At 46.0% G+C, this 21,039-nt stretch overlaps 1 protein-coding gene across 2 annotated transcripts in view; it reads left to right on the top strand.

The window, feature by feature from the left end:
* Nucleotides 1–21,039, top strand: part of EFTUD2 (elongation factor Tu GTP binding domain containing 2) — a 49,635-nt gene that overhangs the window by 22,336 nt on the left and 6,260 nt on the right. Inside the window, exons 10-19 of one of the 2 annotated variants that reach the window (XM_002748082.6) lie at nucleotides 80–246; nucleotides 3,894–4,018; nucleotides 7,865–7,928; nucleotides 8,313–8,403; nucleotides 11,858–11,993; nucleotides 13,720–13,847; nucleotides 14,588–14,781; nucleotides 16,980–17,091; nucleotides 17,481–17,621; nucleotides 18,556–18,657. In XM_002748082.6, the coding sequence (XP_002748128.1) occupies nucleotides 80–246; nucleotides 3,894–4,018; nucleotides 7,865–7,928; nucleotides 8,313–8,403; nucleotides 11,858–11,993; nucleotides 13,720–13,847; nucleotides 14,588–14,781; nucleotides 16,980–17,091; nucleotides 17,481–17,621; nucleotides 18,556–18,657 (1,260 nt within the window). The remainder of the gene's footprint in view (nucleotides 1–79; nucleotides 247–3,893; nucleotides 4,019–7,864; nucleotides 7,929–8,312; nucleotides 8,404–11,857; nucleotides 11,994–13,719; nucleotides 13,848–14,587; nucleotides 14,782–16,979; nucleotides 17,092–17,480; nucleotides 17,622–18,555; nucleotides 18,658–21,039) is intronic. The other variant, XM_008996800.5, reaches the window with a different exon arrangement.

Raw genomic sequence — 21,039 nt, 5'->3', positions numbered from 1 at the left:
TAGTGCTTTCTTTGGTTCTGCTATGAACTTTCTGCCCTCCTTGTTCTCCTTACCACCTTCTGAGCCTTGTGTTTCTCAGGTGATGCTGAACACAGAGCGGCTGATCAAGCACGCGGTACAGGAGAGGCTGGCGGTCACTGTGTGCATCAACAAGATTGACCGGCTGATCCTGGAGCTGAAGCTGCCTCCAACTGATGCGTATTACAAGCTGCGCCACATTGTGGATGAGGTCAATGGATTAATAAGGTAGAAGACCCCTAGGAGTGGATTTCCTGTCCTCAGAGACTCTGGGTTTTAACCCTGAATACCTCTGAGAACAACTCTGATTTATTTCTTGGCATGTATTGATGAGTTTGTTGGGCAAGACTAGAGGCACATTCTGTGTCTCTGCAGGAGTTGGCTCCACTGTTACCTCTGTGCCTTAGCCACCTGTGCTGCTTAACACACCTTCAGTTTACTAAAATGATCAATACTTAGGCTCTGTTGAATTTCTTCTTCTCTTTCTAGAGATAGGATCTCTGTTGCCCAAGTTAGAGTGCAGTGTCACAATCACAGCTCACTGTAGCCTTGAACTTTGGGCTGAAGCAACCACATCATTCTCCTGAGTAGCTGGGACCACAGGCATGCGCCACCATACCTGGCTAATTGTTTTATTTTTATTTTTCATTAAAAAAAATTTTTTTTTGTAGAGATGGAGTCTTGCTGTGTTGCCCAGGCTGGTCTTGAACTCCTGGCCTCAAGCAGTTCTTCCACCTTGGCCTTCCAAAACGCTAGCATTACGGATGTGAGCTACTGCACCCAGCCTGGGCTCTAGAATCAGCCTCATCTTCAGCATATACTAACCATGTAAAGTTAGGCAAAGGACTTAAGTTCAGTTTCTGCTTCAGTAAAAAAGGAATATTTGCCTAATAGCAATTATGGCAAATATTATTAGGCATTTACAGTATAAGTTAACATAATAACTTATAAATGATGTTATAAGAAATTAAATAGGTATTTGATGGATCACACTTAGCACAGTGCTTGCCATATAGCAGCTGATGTGCTGAATAATGTTAGCTGCTGTTATCTTATAATTAACACAGTCTAAATAAATTAAGGAACTATTTTCTTTGTTTCTGTGGATATACCATATACCTGCTTGTCAACAAGATGGATTTAGGGCTTGTATTAATACATATGAGTGATGGTTATGACACTCTTTTTGAGATGGAGTCTTGCTCTGTCGCCCAGGCTAGAGTGCAGTGGCCTGATCTCACTGCAACCTCTGCCTCCCGGGTTCAAGCAATTCTCCTATCTCAGCCTTCTGAGTAGCTGGGACTACAGGTGCGCACCACTACACCCAGCTATTTTTTGTATTTTTAGTAGAGATGGGGTTTCACCATGCTGGCTAGGATGGTCTCGATCTCTTGACTTGTGATCCACCCGCCTCGGCCTCCCAAAGTGCTGCGATTACAGGCGTGAGCCACTGGTTATGATACTTTATAATATCAAAGGGCCTTTGAAACAGATTAGATGTATCTTAAAGACAGTCTTACTACAGGCTAAGTAGTGCGCTGGATGACTTTCTGTGACCTCTCACATGGGCCTGTGAGGAGGCCATCCTACTGAAAGAATGCCTCTCCATTTGAGGATTGGGAATGGGACCTGAGTGACTAGAGACAGTTACCTTCAGGAGCTTTCCCAGTGCATAGCACTACTTTTCAAAAGGAATATCTTCACCCATCTCTGTAAGTACTAGAATGACTAGAGCCCAATGTGACATCATGAGTCCAAAGGATGAAATGACAAATGTCTTTTAAGAAAAAGACCAGGTGTGATAGCTTATGCCTGTAATTTCAACACTTTGAGAGGTCAAGGAGGAAGGATCACTTAAGGCTAGGAGTTCAAGACCAGCCTGGGCAACATAGCTAGACTCTGTGTCTACAAAAAATTTTTAAATTTGCTTTGCATGGTGGCACGTGTTTGAAGTCCTAGCTACTCAGGAAGTAGAGGCAAGAGTATCACTTGAGCCAAGGAGTTCAGGGTTATAGTGAGCTATGATTGTGCTGTTGCACTCTATGTGGGTGACAGAGTGAGATCCTGTCTCTTTTAGAAAAAAAAAAAAAAGGTAGTTAAAAAAAAGATAGGAGGTGGGATAGGGCTAAATTTAATCTGATTTACTAAAATAGGAAGTCAAGTTTCAAACCTCTAAACCAGAGGCCAGGCACAGTGGTTATACCTATAATCCTAGCATTTTGAGAGGCCAAGGCAGGAGATTGCTTGAGCCCAGGAGTTCAAGACCAGCCTGGGCAACATGGCTTTTGTATCTCATCTCTACAAAAATTAGTCAGGCTTGGTGGTTCATGCCTGCAGTCCCAGCTGCTTGGGAGGCTGAGGAGGGAGGATCTCGTGAGCTTGAGAGATCGAGGGTACAGTGAGTTGTGATCGTGCCACCGTGCCCCAGCCTGGGCAACAAGGCAAGACCCCGTCTCAAAAACAAAAGAACCTCTAGGCAAGAAAAAGCAATGTGAACATATTACTTAGAAATCTGAAGGTAAATACTCTAAAAGCAGCTTTAAAAGTGTTGAAGGCTGGGCATGGTAGCTCATGCCAATAATCCCAGTACTTTGGGAGGCTGAGGCGAGCAGATCACAAAGACAGGAGTTTGGGACCAGCCTGACCAACATGGTGAAACCCTGTCTCTACTAAAAATACAAAAAAATTAGCTGGGGCCGGGCGCGGTGGCTCACGCCTATAATCCCAGCACTTTGGGAGACCGAGGCGGGTGGATCACGAGGTCAAAAGATCGAGACCATCCTGGTCAACAAGGTGAAACCCCTTCTCTACTAAAAATACAAAAATTAGCTGGGTATGGTGGTATGTGCCTGTAGTCCAAGCTACTCAGGAGGCTGAGGCAGGAGAATTGCTTGAACCCAGGAGGCAGAAGTTGCCGTGAGCCGAGATCGTGCCATTGCGCTCCAGCCTGGGTAACAAGAGTGAAACTCCATCTCAAAAAAAAAAAACTAATTAGCCGGGTGTGGTGGCGTGCACCTGTAATCCCAGCTACTCAGGAGGCTGAGGTACCAGAATTGCTTGAACCCAGAAGGCGGAGGTTGCAGTGAGCCAAGATCGTGCCACTGCACTCCACTCCAGCCTGGGTGACAGAGTGAGACTTTGTCTCAAAAAAAAAAAAAAAGTATTGAAAGCAGTGTCTCTGGGGAGTATAACTTGGAGGTAGAGTAGAGTGTGGTAGAGGGTTGTTCTTTATAAGCCATACCTTTATTTGTATATTGGAAAATTCCATAAGATAATGTGCCAGTAAGGCTGGGGTTGTGGATTTCATCCCCCTGTACAACCGGTTTTCTTATAAATGTTAGTGAACTCGGATGCTCGTGGTTTCTGCATGGCTTTTAAGATTGAAAGTTTTCACACTGTAAAATAAAGCCAAACACAACAGTATGGCAGTGAGGGTAAAGAACAGAGTTGCTTTTCTTCTTTTCCTTTCTTTTCTCTTTTTTAAATGATGTTTATGTCTGCTTGTATTTGTGAAGTTGAGGTTTTTCTCAAATGTACTTCTCTGCATTTCTGTCTTATCACATTAGATTCATTTCCTGTGTTCCGAGGATTTTGTCTCTGTCCTCCAGGTTTCCCCTTGTCTGTCTGGTGCAGTTAACTTTTCCAAGATTGTGCAAAATGTTCCCAGCTCTGGGAAATCAGCTTGTTACTGGGAATTAGGGAACAACTTCATCATGTCACTTTCTTGGATCAGGCTGTTGGCAAAACTGAGTGTCTTGCGCAAGTCCCTTCCGATGGCTGGAAGCAGCTACGCTATTGAGTTCCTGCCTTTCCCCTTGGCAGTGTGTCCAGGGCTGCTGAGCCTGGCACTACACTCACCACTGTCTCTGTTTCAGCATGTATTCCACTGATGAGAACCTGATCCTTTCCCCACTCCTGGGTAACGTCTGCTTCTCCAGCTCCCAGTACAGCATCTGCTTCACACTGGGCTCCTTTGCCAAGATCTACGCTGACACCTTTGGTAAGCATTGGCTGGCAGTCTGTCTCACCAGCTTCCCCTGAGTCCCATGTGCCTTTCCTGCTGAATGGCTCAGGAATTGGCTTCGTATCAGAGCACCCTGCTGGGGGAACATTTTATCACCTGTTATTATCACATTTGGGGGTCTTTCTGGCCTTGAGATCCTTATTTCAGGTTAAGTATTTCTAAACAATGGAAAAATAAAAGTGAATAGGAGGAAATGGGAGAAGAGGGAGCTCATTTTAGGAATAAAAGTCTCTCCTAGAGTGAGACAGGTTTTGTAAAACAGGAATAATCCATGCCCACAGGCACTTTCAGACCTCCTCCTCACAGGTGGCATCTCCCTCACTGTTAGTGCTTCTAGTCAGCCATATGGAGGTGCACATCAATTTGATAGGTCTAATTGAGAACTCACGGTGTCCCTGCAGCCAGCATGTATAGGCCTCTGCTGCCATGCCCAGCTGCATAATATCATGGGTTTCTGGAGCCTCAACACCAGATCCCTGAGACCACATTCCTGCTGTGAGAGACTCCCTGGCTCTGCATCTTTGCACCTCCCCAGTGACCTCAGATTCAAATAGGAATCGTGCACTGAGAGTCTTCTGCGTTCAATGTTACAGTTCCTTAGGGGGAAGTCACTGTTAGCCCGTTTTTAGAGTCAAGCAGACAGGCTCTGTGAGAGGTCTCATGACTGGCAGGCAGTGGAGCATCAGCGTTTCTGTTCTCGCCAGTCAGTTGTCCTGCCACACTCTGAGCATGGAGCCCCTTGCGCTCGTGAAGAAAAATGGAAAATTAAAATTCAGTCTTTTTTGACCAGGTGCAGTGGCTCACACCTGTAATCACAGCACTTTGGGAAGCTGAGGCAGACAGATCAGTTGAGCCCAGTAGTTTGAAACCAGCCTGGGCAACACGGCGAAACCCCATCTGTACAAAAAAATACAAAAAATTAGTTGGGCATGGTGCCACTGGCCTGTAGTCCCAACTCAGGAGGATGGCTTGAGCCCAGGGGATTGAGGCTGCAGTGAGCCGTGATCGAACCATTGCACTGCAGCCCAGGGAACAGGACAAGACCCTGTCTCAAAAAGCAAGAAAAGAAAAATTTAGTTCTTTAAAATAATATGTATAAATTTAATACATGTCTATTGTGGAAGTTCAACAAAATCTTGTCAAGAAACCAAAATTCATTCATAATTTCATTACCATAAGCACTGTTAACATTTTGTTATAGTTCTGTTTTTGTTTATTATTTTACATGAATAAATCATATTATATACATACAGTTGATTCTTGAACAGTGTGAGAGTTGGGGTGTTGACCGCTTCTCAGTGTCAACAATTTACATATAACTTTTGTGTTCCCCAAATCTTAATTTCTTGGGTCGTTTGTTTGTTTTTAAGATGGAGTCTTATATGAACAGACACTTTACAAAAGAAGACATAAAAAAAAAAAAATAAGATGGAGTCTTGCTCTGTCACTCAGGCTGGAGCACAGTGGTGCAATCTCAACTCACTGTAACCTCTGGCTCCTGGGTTCAAGCAATTCTCCTGCCTCAGCCTCCTGAATAGCTGGGATTATAGGTGCGTGCCACCACGCCTGGCTAATTTTTGTATATTTGGTAGAGACGGTGTTTTACCATGTTGGTCAGGCTGGTCTTGAACTCCTGACTCATGATCCGCCCACCTCGGCCTCCCAGAGTGCTGGGGTTACAGGCGTGAGCCACCACATCTGAGCCACCACGCCTGGCCTGTTTTTTCATTTTATTTTTTTTGAGACAAGGTCTGTTTTGCCCAGGCTGGAGTACAGTGATACAATTTTAGCTCACTGCAACCTCCACCTCGTGGATTCAAGCCACTCTCCTGCCTCAGCCTTCCAAGTAGCTGGGATTACAGGCGTGCACCACTACACGCAGCTATTTTTTAGTAGAGATGGGTTTTACCATGTTGGCAGGCTGATCTTAAACTCCTGACCTCAGATGATCCACCTACCTTGGCCTCCCAAATTCTGGGACTACAGGAATGAGCCACCAAGTCCCAAAATCTTAATTTCTAGTAGCCTACTGTTAACCAGAAGGCTTAACCAATAGCATACACAGTTGGTTAACACGTACTTTGTTTATGTATTACATATACTGTATTCTTATAATAAAGTAAGCTGAAGAAGACATTACCAAGAAAATCATAAGGAAGAAAAAATATATTTACTGTTCGTTAAATAGAAGTGGATTTTTATAAAGATCTTCATCTTCATCATCTTCATGTTGAGCAGGCTGAGGAAGAGGCATTGGTCTTGCTGTCCTCGGTGGCAGAGGCAGGAGAAAAAATCTGTATAATTTGGACCTGAGACATTCAAACCCATGTTGTTCAAGAGTCAACAATATGTATATATATTATATATATAATCTGTGCTTTTCACACAGCATTGGACCATTGGCCATTTTCTTGTTATTAGATGTGTATATCAGTTGTTCCCAGGTGTCTCTTTTTAAAAAATGGGTAGATGAACAATAAATGAAATGAAACTGAACAGGGTTCCAGTAAAGTGTATGTGTTTCTAAATGTCCATTGTGTGAGCCTGTGAAGCAAAATCCAAGACCCTTTTGTAATTATAATGCAGAGATGATTTCATTTCTGATGGAAAATGGTCCTCAGCCTTGGGCGAGATTGTTGCTCGTCCTTTGAACCCACTGTTAGTTTATGCCGGAGCTAGCTGTGGGCTTGGCTACAGCAGCATTATCATGAAAAGCCATGTATAGACTTCTGGAAAGTCAGCGCTGAATGGAATATGGAAGAGATCATTGAGTCCTTCCTCTTCATTTTACATGGGGGGAACCTATGCTCATGGTCATTAGAACTTACCGATAAGTTGGAACTAGAGTCCATTTACACCTTACTGCCAAAACTGATACCACTGATACCATACGTTCCTGCTAGGAATATTATACAACAAGGCATGATGAACAACTTCTGGCTTCTAGAAACTTTATCCGGTGGGCGGACAGACTCCCAAAGAGTGATGAATGGCAATGTGAGGTGGTAGTGTGAGCTGAGTGCCAAGTATCTGCTATAGGCAGATAGAGCTGAGGGAATTTAAGGATGGGGTAAGGGGCAGCCTCAGTGGCTTGGAGTCAGGCAAAGCTGTGGGAAGGAGATGGGGCTTGGACAAATGGAGAGTAGAAAGCCAAGATTTCCAGACTTCCAGGGTTGGAAGAAGAGGCATGGAGGTAGGTGGTGTTAGTCATGGCTTGTTCAGTTAACAGTGGAATGTTTCACCAACAAGGAGATTCAAGTTCAGGCCAGTTACAGTGGCTCTTGCCTCTAATCCCAGCACTTTGGGAGGCCAAGGTAGGAGGATCACTTGAGGCCAGGAGTTGCTAACCTGAGGCCTAGGACTAGCCAGAGCCTTGGGGTGACACTACAGTTGGAAGGTGGCCCACATTGACAGCAGAGTAGAACTTGTCTAGATCAGGAAAGGGTGAAAGAACCATTAAGTTCCACTTCTAGAAGGGACAGAGTTTAGATGCAAATAGGGGATGCCATGCAGACAGGTGACCCTGTTCTATTAGAGGAAAATGTGTAACACATGCCCTTGTCCATAGTTCAGTCCTAGTGCTTGGTGGAGAGGGAGAGGCTTGGGTTCTCATTTTGGCTCCAGCATAGTCTTGTCAATTTTGGCCACTCTGTCCTTCTTTGTGCTTCAGTGTCCCTGTTTTCTTGTCTGGTTAGAAGGCAATACCTGTACCCTGGAAAGGAAAGTGCTAGAAGTTCTTAGCTATGAACCATTTGTGGTACCTGAAATAGAATTTTGACCAACACTGCTAGGTAGATTATAACTGTGTGACTTCTCCCATAGGTGACATTAATTACCAAGAATTTGCTAAAAGGCTCTGGGGTGACATCTACTTCAACCCTAAGACGTAAGTAGAGTATGGGATGTGACTTTCCAGAGGGGTGATCCATTTTCCCAGTAGGTGAGAACAGATAGAGAAAGAGTACAAAGATTAAATGCCTACTTTTTTCTTAAACGTAAGCTGCTGTCTTTCCTCCCCTAAATGGGTTGACTTCCTAAACTCTGATCTGGTGAGAGGCTGTTTTTCCTGAAATCTTTACAGCTCAGCTCAGGCATGCAGGAGAGTCATAACCATGTATCCTTCCAGGAATCTGCCTTTGTAAACTTTACAGTCACACACACATTCTTCCCCTGGGCTCCTGTTCAGATTTAGCACCTAGACAATTCCTCTTGGGATCAGCGAATGCCTTTCCTTCACCGGGTCATTCAGAACTCTTATTTTTCCTTTTAGGCGAAAGTTCACCAAAAAGGCCCCAACTAGCAGCTCCCAGAGAAGTTTCGTGGAGTTTATCTTGGAGCCCCTTTATAAGATCCTTGCCCAGGTGAGTGTGTCAGGCCACACTGGGTTCATATCTGCTCTTCTAAGCGCAGTGTGGAAGAGCTGGTGAACTCACACTTCACTCTGTCCCTAAACCTACCCAGTTTTACGTTAAGTATAAAGGGTGGCCATTGGTTACCAATTGTTCAAGAAGTAATCTTCTGGATCCAGAACACTACGGTACTCCAAGTGCTATTAAAATAAAAGGAAAGGGGCTGGGCACAGTGGCTTATGCTTGTAATCCTAGCATTTTGGGAGGCTGAGGTGGGCAAATTGCCTGAGCTCAGGAGTTTGAGACCAGCCTGGGCAACATGGTGAAACCCCATCTCTACTAAAATACAGAAAGTTAGCTGGGTGTGGTGGCGGGTGCCTGTAGTCCCAGCTATTCAGGAGGCTGAGGGAAGAGAATTGCTTGAACCTGGGAGGTGGAGGTTGCAGTGAGCTGAGATTGCACCACTGCACTCCAGCCTGGGCAACAGGGCAAGACCTGTATCTCCAAAAAAAAGGGAAAAAAAAATCAAAGGGAGAAGGTATAAAAGAAAAGGCTTCTCCTAGGCCAGGCACAGTGACTCATGCCTGTAATCCCAGCACTTTGGGAGGCCGAATCGAGCACCTCATGAGGTCAAGAGATTGAGACCATCCTGGCCAACATTGTGAAACCCCATCTCTACTAAAAATACAAAAATTAGCTGGGTATGGTTGTGCGTGCCTGTAGTCCCAGCTATTTGGGAGGCTGAGGCAGGAGAGTCTCTTGAACCAAGGAGGTGGAGGTTGCAGTGAGCCAAGATCATGCTACTGCACTCCACACTCCAGCCTGGCAACAGAGTGAGACTCTGTCTCTAAAAAGAAAAGAAAAGTCTTCTCCTAGAGCAGGTTTGTGAACAGATCTTGACTGTTGAGAACAATGTGACGCTTAGAATTAATCATTTCAGTTACGGGTTTTTTTTTTTTTTAAGACGAAGTCTTCCTCTTCTCCCCTAGGCTGGAGTGCAATGACTCAATTTCGGCCCACTGCAACCTCTGTCTCCTGGGTTCAAGTGATTCTCCTGCCTCAGCCTTCTGAGTAGCTGGGATTACTGGCACCTGCCACCACACCCAGCTAATTCTTGTGTTTTTAGTAGTGATGGGGTTTCACCATGTTGGCTAGGCTGGTCTTGAACTCCCAACCTCAGGTGATCCGCCCACCTCTGCCTCCCAAAGTGCTGGGATTGCAGGCATGAGCCACCATGCCCAGCCCTCAGTTATGGGAATTTAACTTACAGTTATAATTGTGAAAGACCTTGTTATTTATATAAATCAAAGTGTTTTTTACAGCATTTTTGGTTGTTTGTTTTTGTCTTTTAGAGATAGAATCCTGCTCTGTCATCCAGGCTGGAGTGCAATAGCACTATCATAGCTCACTGCCACTTCAGACTCCTAGGTTTGAGCAATCCTCCCACCCCAGCCTCCTGAGAAGCCAGGGCAGCAGGTGCAAGCTACCATGCCTGGCTAACTTTTTAAAAATTTTTTGTAGAGATAGGTCTCACCATGATGCCCAAGCTGGTCTCAAACTTCTGGCCTCAAGTGATCCTCCTGCCTCTGCCTCCCAAAAAGCTGGGATTACAGGCAGGAGTCCACCACCCCAGTTTATAGCATTGTTTGTAAGAGCAGGAAAAGAAGAAAACTGGAAATAAGTTAAATGTTTGTCAGTTAATTATGCTCATTAATCTGATTAAATGAATGATGGTACATCCCATAAAATGAAGTACTTTGCAGCCACTAAATGCATGTTTGAACTGGGCACAGTGGCTCAGGCCTGTAATCCAGACACTTTGGGAGGCTGAGGCTGGAGGATCACTTGAGCCCAGGAGCTCAAGACCAACCCGGGCAACATAGTGAGAACTTCTCTCTACTGACAATAAACATCAGTCCAGGCTCAGTGGCTCATGCCTGTAGTCCCAGTACTTTGGGAGTCTGAAGCAGGTGGATCATCTGAGGTCAGGAGTTCAAGACCAATCTGGCCAGTGTGGCAAGACCCCCATCCCTACTGAAAACAGAAAAATTAGCCAGGCGTGGTGGCTCATGCCTGGAATCCCAGCTACTTGGGAGGCAGAGGCTACAGTGAGCTGAGATCGTGCCCCTGTACTACAGCCTGGGTGAACAAGCAAGACTCCGTCTCAAAAAAAAAAAAAAAAAGAGTTGGGAGTGGTGGTGTGTACCTGTGGTCCCAGCTACTCAGGAGGCTGAGGCCAAACGATCGCTTGAACCCTGGAGGTCAACGCTGCGGTGATCCATGATCACACCACTGCATTCCATCCTGAGTGACAGAGGGAAAACCTTTCTCAGGAAAAAAAAAAACTGTGTTCGTGTGTTTGTACAATATGTGATGTTTGTCAGATTGAAATAATTTGTCAGGAAATGGTAAGGATTTAGTTAAGCACGCAGAATGCTGTGAGGCAAAGAATATAACGTGACCAGATGTGGTGGCTCACTCACACTTGCAGTCCCAGCACTTTGGGAGGTCCCGGTGGGCAGATCACTTGAGATCAGGAGTTCAAGACCCGCCTGGACAACATGGCTAAACCCTATATCTCCACACAAAATAGAATTAGCCGGTGTGGTGGTATGTGCCTGTAGTCCCAGCTACTTGAGGGGCTGAGGCAGGAGAATCACTTGAGTCTGGGAGGCGGGGGTTGCAGTGAGTCATGATCACACCATTGCACTACAGCTTGAATGACAGAGTGAGACCCTGTCTCAAAAAAGAAGAACATAACATGACATTTATATGAATTTGTATTGCCTAAAAGTATATAGGACTAAAAGGGTAAAAATTACAGGAATTTTCATACAGACCTTTCTCCCAAGACAGTAATAAAATATACAGGTGTTTAATAAGCACAGTGGACAAAACAGCAAAACCTAGCAACAAGATAAAGAGATTAAAATTTATTCGTGCTGAAAAATACTTGGTATCACATGTCAGACTGGATTGGATTAATAAAAAAAATTTATAGAGCCGGCCTCAGTAGAGACCTTGAGTCTGCTGAGAATGATTTAGCTTGGCCCTGCCCTGACAGGATCCACAGCCAGAGGACTTTTTTAGTTCCTTCCAATGCACAGTGATCCTCCAAATCTGAGAAATCTCAGATAGACTTCTATTTAGTAAGTGAGGGAGTTCCTGAATGGGATGAGATGCTACTTTTTAGACACCAGGGGGCAGCACTTGGTGTAGTCAGTCTGAGTGCTTGGTTTATTGGCTGGGATGGGGATGTAACCAAATTGGCTTTGCCTATGGTTTCAAGGGTAGGTAGCAGAGATGCCGCTGAAACCAAACTTTTGTCCTTGCCAAGAGCTTTCTCTCCATAGAAGAGAGCCTTGTGCAGTAGTTTTTCAGATATTCCTTTGGCCTTCCTTTGTCTCCTTCTAACACCACACTCAGGCTCTCACTACAGCTGACATGGTGTTTTGTATCCTCACAGGTTGTAGGTGATGTGGACACCAGCCTCCCGCGGACCCTGGACGAGCTTGGCATCCACCTGACAAAGGAGGAGCTGAAACTGAACATCCGCCCCCTGCTCAGGCTGGTCTGCAAAAAGTTCTTTGGCGAGTTCACAGGTAATCATGTGCTCATGGCCCCTTAACTCTGTCATCCTTGTGCCCTGCCACAGGTATCACAGCAACTTTTTCTTACCCTGTAGTGGTGGTCAGAGATATGAGGATCTTTTCTTTTTCTTTGGTTTTGTTTTGTTTTGAGACAGAGTCTTGCTCTGTCTCCCTGGCTGGAGTGCAGTGGTGCAATCTTGGCTCACTACAACCTCCGCCTATTGGGTTCAAGGAATTCCCTGCCTCAGCCTCCTCAGTAGCTGGGATTACAGGCACCAGCCACCAGAACCGGCTAATTTTTATATTTTTAGTAGAGATGGGGTTTCACCGTCTTGGCAGGCTGGTCTTGAATTCCTCACCTTGTGAACCACAATCTGAGGATCTTTTCAACAAACCACAGATTGGGATGCAGAACACTGTTGTTCTTTCCTAGCTGCTTTCCTTAGTGGATGGTGGTACACATTCCATCTTGGGACGTAAAAAGAATTATATTTTCCTGCCAGGATGAGTGCTCAAGGAAATGAGATGGGGAGGCAGCCTCTGTGGTTCTGGTATATTTTCCAGGGGGAGGTTGGGAAGGTGGACTTTTGGATGGTATGAAATAGTGCAAAAATCACTAGGACTTGGGAGACTTGGGTCAGTTACAGAGAAGGCAGGTAATACAGCAGAAAGAGCACTGGACTGGTTGAAAAACCACCTGAGTCTGTCTCAATCCTGCCCTGGCCATTCCACGAGATGATCCTGGGCCAGCCATCTAATTATTCTTAACTCTGATTTATTGATTGATTGATTGATTGATTGAGACGGAGTTTCGCTGTTGTGACCCAGACTGAAATGCAATAGCGCGATCTCGGCTCACTGCAACCTCCACCTCCTGGGTTTAAGCAATTCTCCTGCCTCAGCCTCCTGAGTAGCTGGGACTACATGGCGCGCACCACCATGCCCAGCTAATTTTTGTATTTTTAGTAGAGACAGGGTTTCACCTTGTTGACCAGTCGATCTCTTGACCTCATGATCTACCCGCCTCGGCCTCCCAAAGTGCTGGGATTATAGGCGTGAGCCACCGCACCCGGTCTGACTCTGATTTATAATCTATAAAATCAGGGAGATGGAAAGGGTGATGGCTAGGGGTCTTCTCAACTGTCTCTGTCTAAGTCTGGTGGGAATTAGGTGTCTGAACCCCCAGCATGCATGGTTTTAACAGCTTATTCTGGTCTGCCCATCAATCTGACACACTAGATACCAATTGAAGGCGAAGACACCTATCTTACTGTGCTCATAGGGGTTCCCTCTTGTGTGGCTTATTAATGTGTTCAGAAAACAGGGTAACTTATTGAATAGAAATGCATGCAGTGTTTCTCAATCGGAGTCAGATTGGGAATTGTTTTAAGTAGATGTTAGATGGGATGCTTATTTGGTTCCATGTAAATGCATATAGCCAATAAAAGTTCATAGATTCATGTACTTTAAACTTTGTCAACTGAGTTCCAAAGAACCATGTACCACTGATAACTGCTTCTTGCTGTTTTTCGGCATCAGAGTGACTCCAAATCTTTTAGCAGCACACTCCCAGGAACCAGGCTATTACTTCACTCCTGGAATCATAGTGCCAGAGCTTTTAGAGCTAACAATCAGTCCCCGCACTTTTAGCTTTCTGACCATTGTGAATGGTTCAGTAACTCCCACTCGAGGCTCCCTGGGAGAGATGTAATAATGGCTTTCTCGTCTCTATCCACAGGCTTTGTGGACATGTGTGTGCAGCATATCCCTTCTCCAAAGGTGGGCGCCAAGCCCAAGATCGAGCACACCTACACGGGCGGTGTGGACTCCGACCTCGGCGAGGCCATGAGTGACTGTGACCCTGATGTAAGGCCACATGGCTCCCTGGTTCTCTGATTTGTGTTCCCTTCCTTTGTGGGGATACTGATTTCTGGTCACAGGAGTAATGCCCTCTTTCCCACCCTTGCCTCCCCATCCCCATGAGCACAGTCAGGCCTGAATACAAAGCCTGTTGTTGCCACTGCTAGTGCTATGACCTTGAGAATGTTACTCACATTTTCTGAGCCTCAAGCCCTTGGTTTATAACATGAGCATAATAAAATGTGAGTGGTGGTTATGAGAATTAAATAAGATTAAGGAAGTGTTACAGTTGTGTTCAGCATATTGCCTGGTGGATGCTAAAGATTCAACAAATCGTAGCTAATCTTGTCAGTCCTGGCTTTTAAAAACATCCTTCCCAGCCATTTCTTAGGCTGTCTAGTTTCTCATCACGAATACACAGGCAATAGAGAATTGAGTTACATCTTAAGAGGCAATTTGGGCTAGTAAGTAGTCTTGTTAACAGTGCCGGTCTGCCATCCTAAATCTGTGTCTCTTCCTCAATGCCTTTATCCTCCCCAAAAAGGAAGAGAATATTTTTTGCTCTGCTATGTGTTCTTTTCACCCTCCTTAGAGAGATGGGATAGAACATAATTTGAAGATGAGATTGCCTCATCTTTCTCTGTTTCTCATAGAGCTCATGTACTTACTGTCAAGGAAAATGGCGGGGAGTGGTACTTCCCCAGAAGGTAGATGTGGTTGAAGTTGCACTCTGTTTTCTCTTCCAGGGCCCCCTGATGTGCCACACTACTAAGATGTACAGCACAGATGATGGAGTTCAGTTTCACGCCTTTGGCCGGGTACTGAGTGGCACCATTCATGCTGGGCAGCCTGTGAAGGTACTCGGGGAGAACTACACCTTGGAGGATGAGGAAGACTCTCAGATATGCACCGTGGGCCGCCTTTGGATCTCTGTGGCCAGGTACTGCCAACCAGAGCCCCAGCAGTATGCCTTTGTGTCTATCCAGGGATTACCCCCAAGGAGCTGGAAGGGGTGATCCTCCTTGGAAATAGCTGCAAGGCTCTGTGCAACAGGGGGTAAAGTGGCCCTCCCTCCGCAGGTCTATTGACTTCTAGTTCTTCCTACCCAAGATTTGCTGGGGCCAAAGACAGCTACTGTTGGAATCGTGCCAGAATTTTGCCTTTGTACTTCGGGTGGCTTGGGTGAACTTTTTTTTTAAGCCTCATTTGTTTTGAGACAGGGTCTCACTCTATTTCCTAGGCCAGAGTGCAGTGGTACGGTGGCACAATCTCAGCTCACTGCAACTTCCACTCCTGGGCTCACATAATCCTTCTACTTCAGCCTCCCGAGTAGCTGGAACTACAAGCACACACCACCATGTCTAGCTAATTTAAAAAATTTTTTGTAGAGACAGAGTCTCACTATATTGCCCTGGCTGGTCTCAAACTCCTGGGCTCAAGCGATCCTCCCACCTTGGCCTCTCAAAGTGTTGGGATTATAGGCATGAGTCACCACACCTGGCCTTAAAGCCCTTTTGAAAGCATCATGCTTGTATGAATTTTTGTAGCATGATTTCCATTGTTACTCATCTTAATCCTCCTTTTCATTTCCTCTCCTGTGCTCCTTAAGTCATAATCTTTGTGTTGCTTCCCAAAAGAAATTGTTTCCCTGCCTCCACTGTCTACTCTTTGACCAAGAGAGAAGACTTCACTAGATCCCTTGCAGCATCCCACTCTGCAGAGTCAAACTCAGCTTGGGCCTCTGGGCTCCTTGTCAGTTTTTGAGTTTGGTTTCCCAGTTGACAAGTTAGACCCAGGCATTCGTGTTCCCTAAGGTGGCTACTCTGCCTCTGTGATGGCCCCTTTTGCCAAATCCACCCTAAATACCAAAAGGCAGCATATTGAAGAGCTGGGAAAATGAAAGTTTTCTGTGATGCTTTTTTTTTCTTTTTCGAGACAGAGTTTCGCTCTTGTTACCCAGGCTGGAGTGCAACGGCATGATCTCGGCTCACCGCAACCTCCGCTTCCTGGGTTCAGGCAATTCTCCTGCCTCAGCCTCCTGAGTAGCTGGGATTACAGGCACGAGCCACCATGCCCAGCTAATTTTTTTTTTTTTTTTTTTTTTGTATTTTTAGTAGAGACGGGGTTTCACCATGTTGACCAGGATGGTCTCGATCTCTTGACCTTGTGATTACCACCTGCCTCGGCCTCCCAAAGTGCTGGGATTACAGGCTTGAGCCACCTTGTCCAGCCTTTTTTTTTTTTTTAATACAGATTCTCACTCTGTTGCCCAGGCTGGAGTGCAGTGGCATGATCTCAGCTAACTGCAACCTCTGCCTCACAGGTTCAAGAGATTTTCCTGCCTCAGCTTCCCAGGTAGCTGGGATTATAGGCATGCACCACCACGTCTGGCTAATTTTTTATATTATTGATAGATATGGGGTTTCACAATATTGGCCAGGCTGGTCTCCAACTCCTGATCTCAGGTGATTTGCCCGCCTCGGCCTCCCAAAGTGCTGGGATTACAGGTGTGAGCCACCGCTCCCAGTCTTCTGTGATGCTTTTGCTAGCCCCTTACAGTTGACACCTTGGGCAGCAGCTTTTTACCATGAGCCTCCAGTTGGAGTAAGATTTTCCTGTTAGGTCCTCACATAAATACCTTGTCCTTTTTTTTCATTATATTCATCAGTTTGTAACCACATGCATGTGTGGATAATGATAGTTTATTGTATCTCTCCCCTGCTAGAGTGTATCTGTTTTGCTTACCCTTATTCCTGTCATGAGGAAGTACTCAGTAAATTTTTGTAGAATAGGTCAGGTGCGGTGGCTCACACCTGTAATCCTAGCCCTTTGGGAGGCTGAGGCAGGAGGATTGCTTGAGCTCAGGAGTTCAAGACAGCCTAGATAACATGGCAAAACCCTGTCTTTACAATAAATACAAAAAATAGTTGGGCATGGTAGCATGTGCCTGTAGTGCCAGCTACATGAGGGCTGAGGCAGAAGGATCACTGGAACCTTGGAAGTTCGAGGCTGCAGTGAGCCAAGATTGTGCCACTGCACTCCAGCCTGGTAACAAAGTGAGATCCTGTCTCAAAAAAAAAAAAAAAAAAAAGGAATGCATGCTCTGCCTAAGTTTCACCCCTGCTTATTGGACCACAGGTACCACATTGAGGTGAACCGTGTTCCTGCTGGCAACTGGGTTCTGATTGAAGGTGTTGATCAACCAATTGTGAAGACAGCAACCATAACTGAACCCCGAGGCAATGAGGAGGTAGAGTTCCTGAAGAGACCAACTGGGTTGGCTTACGCTAGATGGTCCCATGGACGCACATGAGCAACAAACAGGGGCCTGATCCAGAGTCATTGCCATGTGCTGGTTCTAGGCTTAGCTTTCTTGATATGACCCTGCTGGATGCGCCCTGTACTCGGCTCAGGTGCTAGGAATTAGGACAGGTGCCTTTTATTCTTTTCCTCCTCCCTTTGTTCTGCCAGAATACCTGGGAAGAAATGATCCTTCAGGTTAACCCCATGCAGCCCCAGGCTGCTGGTTAGGGAATACATAGTCTGATCCTAAGCAAGTCCTCTGCTCCTCTCATACCTCTGCACTTTCTGTGCCTGCTCATGCCCGTTGCCCTCAATCCTTTGTGCTTTGGATCTCAGGCTCAGATTTTCCGGCCATTGAAGTTCAATACCACATCTGTTATCAAGATTGCTGTGGAGCCAGTCAACCCCTCAGAGCTGCCCAAGATGCTTGATGGCCTGCGCAAGGTCAACAAGAGCTATCCATCCCTCACCACGAAGGTATGCCCATAGTCTGCAGCAGCTGCTGAGCCCCGCTATCCCCAACTGAGTGGGCGGAGCAGCACACCACTTCGTGTCTGTGACCTGCTGCTTCCAGCAACCTATGTCAGGAGAAATAGCCTGTGGCTGTCATGTGAAGGCAGGACAGGACGTGTGTGTGTGTGTGTGTGTGTGTGTGTGTGTGTGTGTGTGTCAGTGTCATAACCTGCAGCTGTCATGAAGGCAGGACAAGACCCGTGTGTGTGTGTGTGTGTGTGTGTGTGTGCGCATGTGCATGTGGGGGGGTGGTATAGCCTGTGGCTGTCATGTGAAGGCAGGACAAGACCCATGTATGTGTATGTGCATGTGTGGGGTGGGTGGTATAGCCTGTGGCTATCATGTGAAGGCAGGACAAGCCCCGTGTGTGTGTGTATGGTGTAGCCTGTGGCTATCATTTGAAAGCAGGACAAGTCGTGTGTGTGTGCACGTGTGTGTATTTGTGTTCCCCAGATGTCTTTAGCTAGAAAAAAATATATTTCTTAATGAATGTACTTTGAATTGATTCTCTAGAGAAGAGAAGGAAAAGTGAGCTATTACTCTGATCCTTGTACACTATGAGCCTGCCAGTGACCTTTCCAGGTAGCTGGCCAGAAGGACTAAAGAGCTAGCTTTTGTCCATGGATGTAGGGTAGAGTTTGACCTAAATCATTAAGATGGGAATTAAATCATTGATTTCACACCTAGTAGCACTGTGCTGAGTGGTCTGGTATCTTGAGGACCTGCTCATGGGCAGATGCTCCTCACTGAACCTTCTTGAAGAGGCTGGAACAGATGCTAAGTAGTAGCTGTTTCTGATAAGCATCTTCTTGTGGGCTCTGGCCTTGATTTTGTTTGCATGTGCTACTGCTGGCATAAGAGAATCCAGGCTGTGACTGCCAGGACTATTGTGTTGCAGGTGGAGGAGTCTGGCGAGCATGTGATCCTGGGCACCGGGGAGCTCTACCTAGACTGTGTGATGCATGATCTGCGGAAGATGTACTCGGAGATAGACATCAAGGTAGAGCAGTGTCTGGCCAGGAGCTGGGTTTACAATCTAGACTTTCACAAGTGACCAAATCCTTGAATTCCCAGTAAGCTCCCAGGGAAGAGAGTGTACACATCTTTGTGAAAACCATGATCTGTTTCTCCTTATATGGGAAGGTTTTTGAGAACTGGTTTGCTCCCTTCTGCTGTGTTGTTATACATTTAAAATCAAGGCTCAGCCATGCTTGGTGGCTCACTCCTAGCACTTAGGGAGGCCAAGGTGGGGGGATTGCTTGAAGCCAAGAATTCAAGACCAACCTGAGCAATAAAGTGAGACCCTGTCTCTACAAAAATTAAAATAAAAAAATTAGCCAGGCCAGGCATGGTGGCCCATGTTTGTAATCCCAGCACTTTGGGAGGGTGATGTGCGAGAATCACTTGAGCCCAATTTGAGACCAGTCTGGGTACCATAGTGAAACCTCATCTCTACAAACTGGCCCAGTGCAGTGGCATATATCTGTAGCCCAGCTACTCAGGGGCTTAAGTGGGAGGATCACCTGAGCCTAGAAGGTTGAGGCTGCAATGAACTGTGATTGTGCCATTGCTCTCCAGCCTGAGCTTAGGAGATCTTGGCTGCAGTGAGCAATGATTGTTATTGCTCTCCTTTTTTGAAATGGAGTCATACCCTGTCTTAAAAGACTAAAAAGTAGGCCGGGCGCAGTGGCTCATGCCTGTAATACTAGCACTTTGGGAGGCCGAGGTGGGTGGATCACCTGAGGTCAGGAGTTCAAGACCAGTCTGGCCATCATGGTGAAACCCAGTCTTTATTTTAAAAAATAAAAATTAGGCAGGCCGGGCACGGTGGCTCACGCCTATAATCCCAGCACTTTGGGAGGCCGAGGCGGGTGGATCACGAGGTCAAGAGATCGAGACCATCCTGGTCAACATGGTGAAACCCCATCTCTACTAAAAATACAAAAATTAGCTGGGCATGGTGGCGCATGCCTGTAGTCCCAGCTACTCAGGAGGCTAAGGCAGAAGAATTGCTTGAACCCAGGAGGCGGAGGTTGCGGTGAGCCGAGATCGTGCCATTGCACTCCAGCCTGGGTAACAAGAGCGAAACTCTCAAAAAAAGAAAAAAAAATTAGGCGTGGTGGCTTGCACGTGTAGTGCCAGCTACTCCAGAGGCTAAGGCAGGAGGATTGCTTGAGCCCAGCAGTTCGAGGCTGCAATGAGCTATGATCATGCCACTGCACTGTAGCATGGGTGACAGAGTAAGACCCTGTCTCAAAAAATAAATACATTCCCATGTGTATTTTCTTTTTAGGTATTAGAAAAAAAGAGAAAAAATAAATAAATAAATAAATAAATACATTGAAAAGTAATAAAATAGGCCGAGCACGGTGGCCCACACCTGTAATTCCAGCACTTTGGGAGACCAAGGCAGTTGGATTGCTTGAGGTCAGGAGTTCAAGACCAGCCTGAACAACATGGTGAAACCCCGTCTCTACTAAAAACACAAAAATTAGCCAGTCATGGTGGCAGGCACCTGTAATCCCAGCTAGTCAGGAGACTGAGACAGGAGAATTGCCTGAACCTGGGAGGCAGAGGTTGCAGTGAGCTGAGATTGGACCATTGCACTCCAGCCTGGGTGACATGGTGAGATTGTCTCAAAAAAAAAAAAAAAAAAAAAAGAATCTCGGTAGAAAAAAAAAAAGAAAGAAAGAAAAGACTCCCAGGCCAAAGTTATTTTTGGTCCTTTGCTGGGGAAATAATTGCACAATTAACCCATGGGTGGTGATTAGGTCTCAGAGTGGGTGGTTTCAAGGAGAGAGTGCGGACTGGCTCCTGGATTCTTTGTCAAGCCTTGATGTAGCACCTCAAACCATGTGTTGCTTGGCCTCTGTGTCCTAGTTGAGATGTACTTTCTCCAAGACCCTGTGGTGTTGGGGACGACAAGTACCCTCAATACCCCTCTTAGACTCTTCTACTGATGTTCCCAGGAAGGATTGGTGTCGTAGAAAACCCTAGGTTTCCCAGGCAGCACACCACGTGGGGGCTTCCGGGCAGAACTGTGCACTCAGACGTTGTGGGTTGAGAATGTTGAGAATGGCATGGGTGCACACCAGTGGGTCTCTAGCACCAGCTCTGTCAGACACGTGGGGGTTGTTTAGTGAATGGTAGTGGATGGCTGAATGGATGTTGAGAGCTACCTTAGAAGACTAGAATTAAGGCCCTCATGTGATACCCTACTTGCTCTTGGCTCAGGAGTCTAATTTCTTTACTACAGTAAGTTTTCTCAGGCTTTTTGGTGATGGTATGGACAGCTCTTTTAACCTGCTGTTGTACTTGTCACTTGTGCTGATTAAGGCAGTTGGGGTTTTCACAGAGGTAGCTTCAAGGGAGCTTCTGAATT

The sequence above is a fragment of the Callithrix jacchus genome, chromosome 5, assembly GCF_049354715.1.
Source record: "Callithrix jacchus isolate 240 chromosome 5, calJac240_pri, whole genome shotgun sequence".
NCBI lineage: Eukaryota > Metazoa > Chordata > Mammalia > Primates > Cebidae > Callithrix > Callithrix jacchus.
The sequence above is the reverse complement of the archived record's forward strand: the minus strand, read 5'-3'. Positions and strand labels throughout refer to the sequence as shown.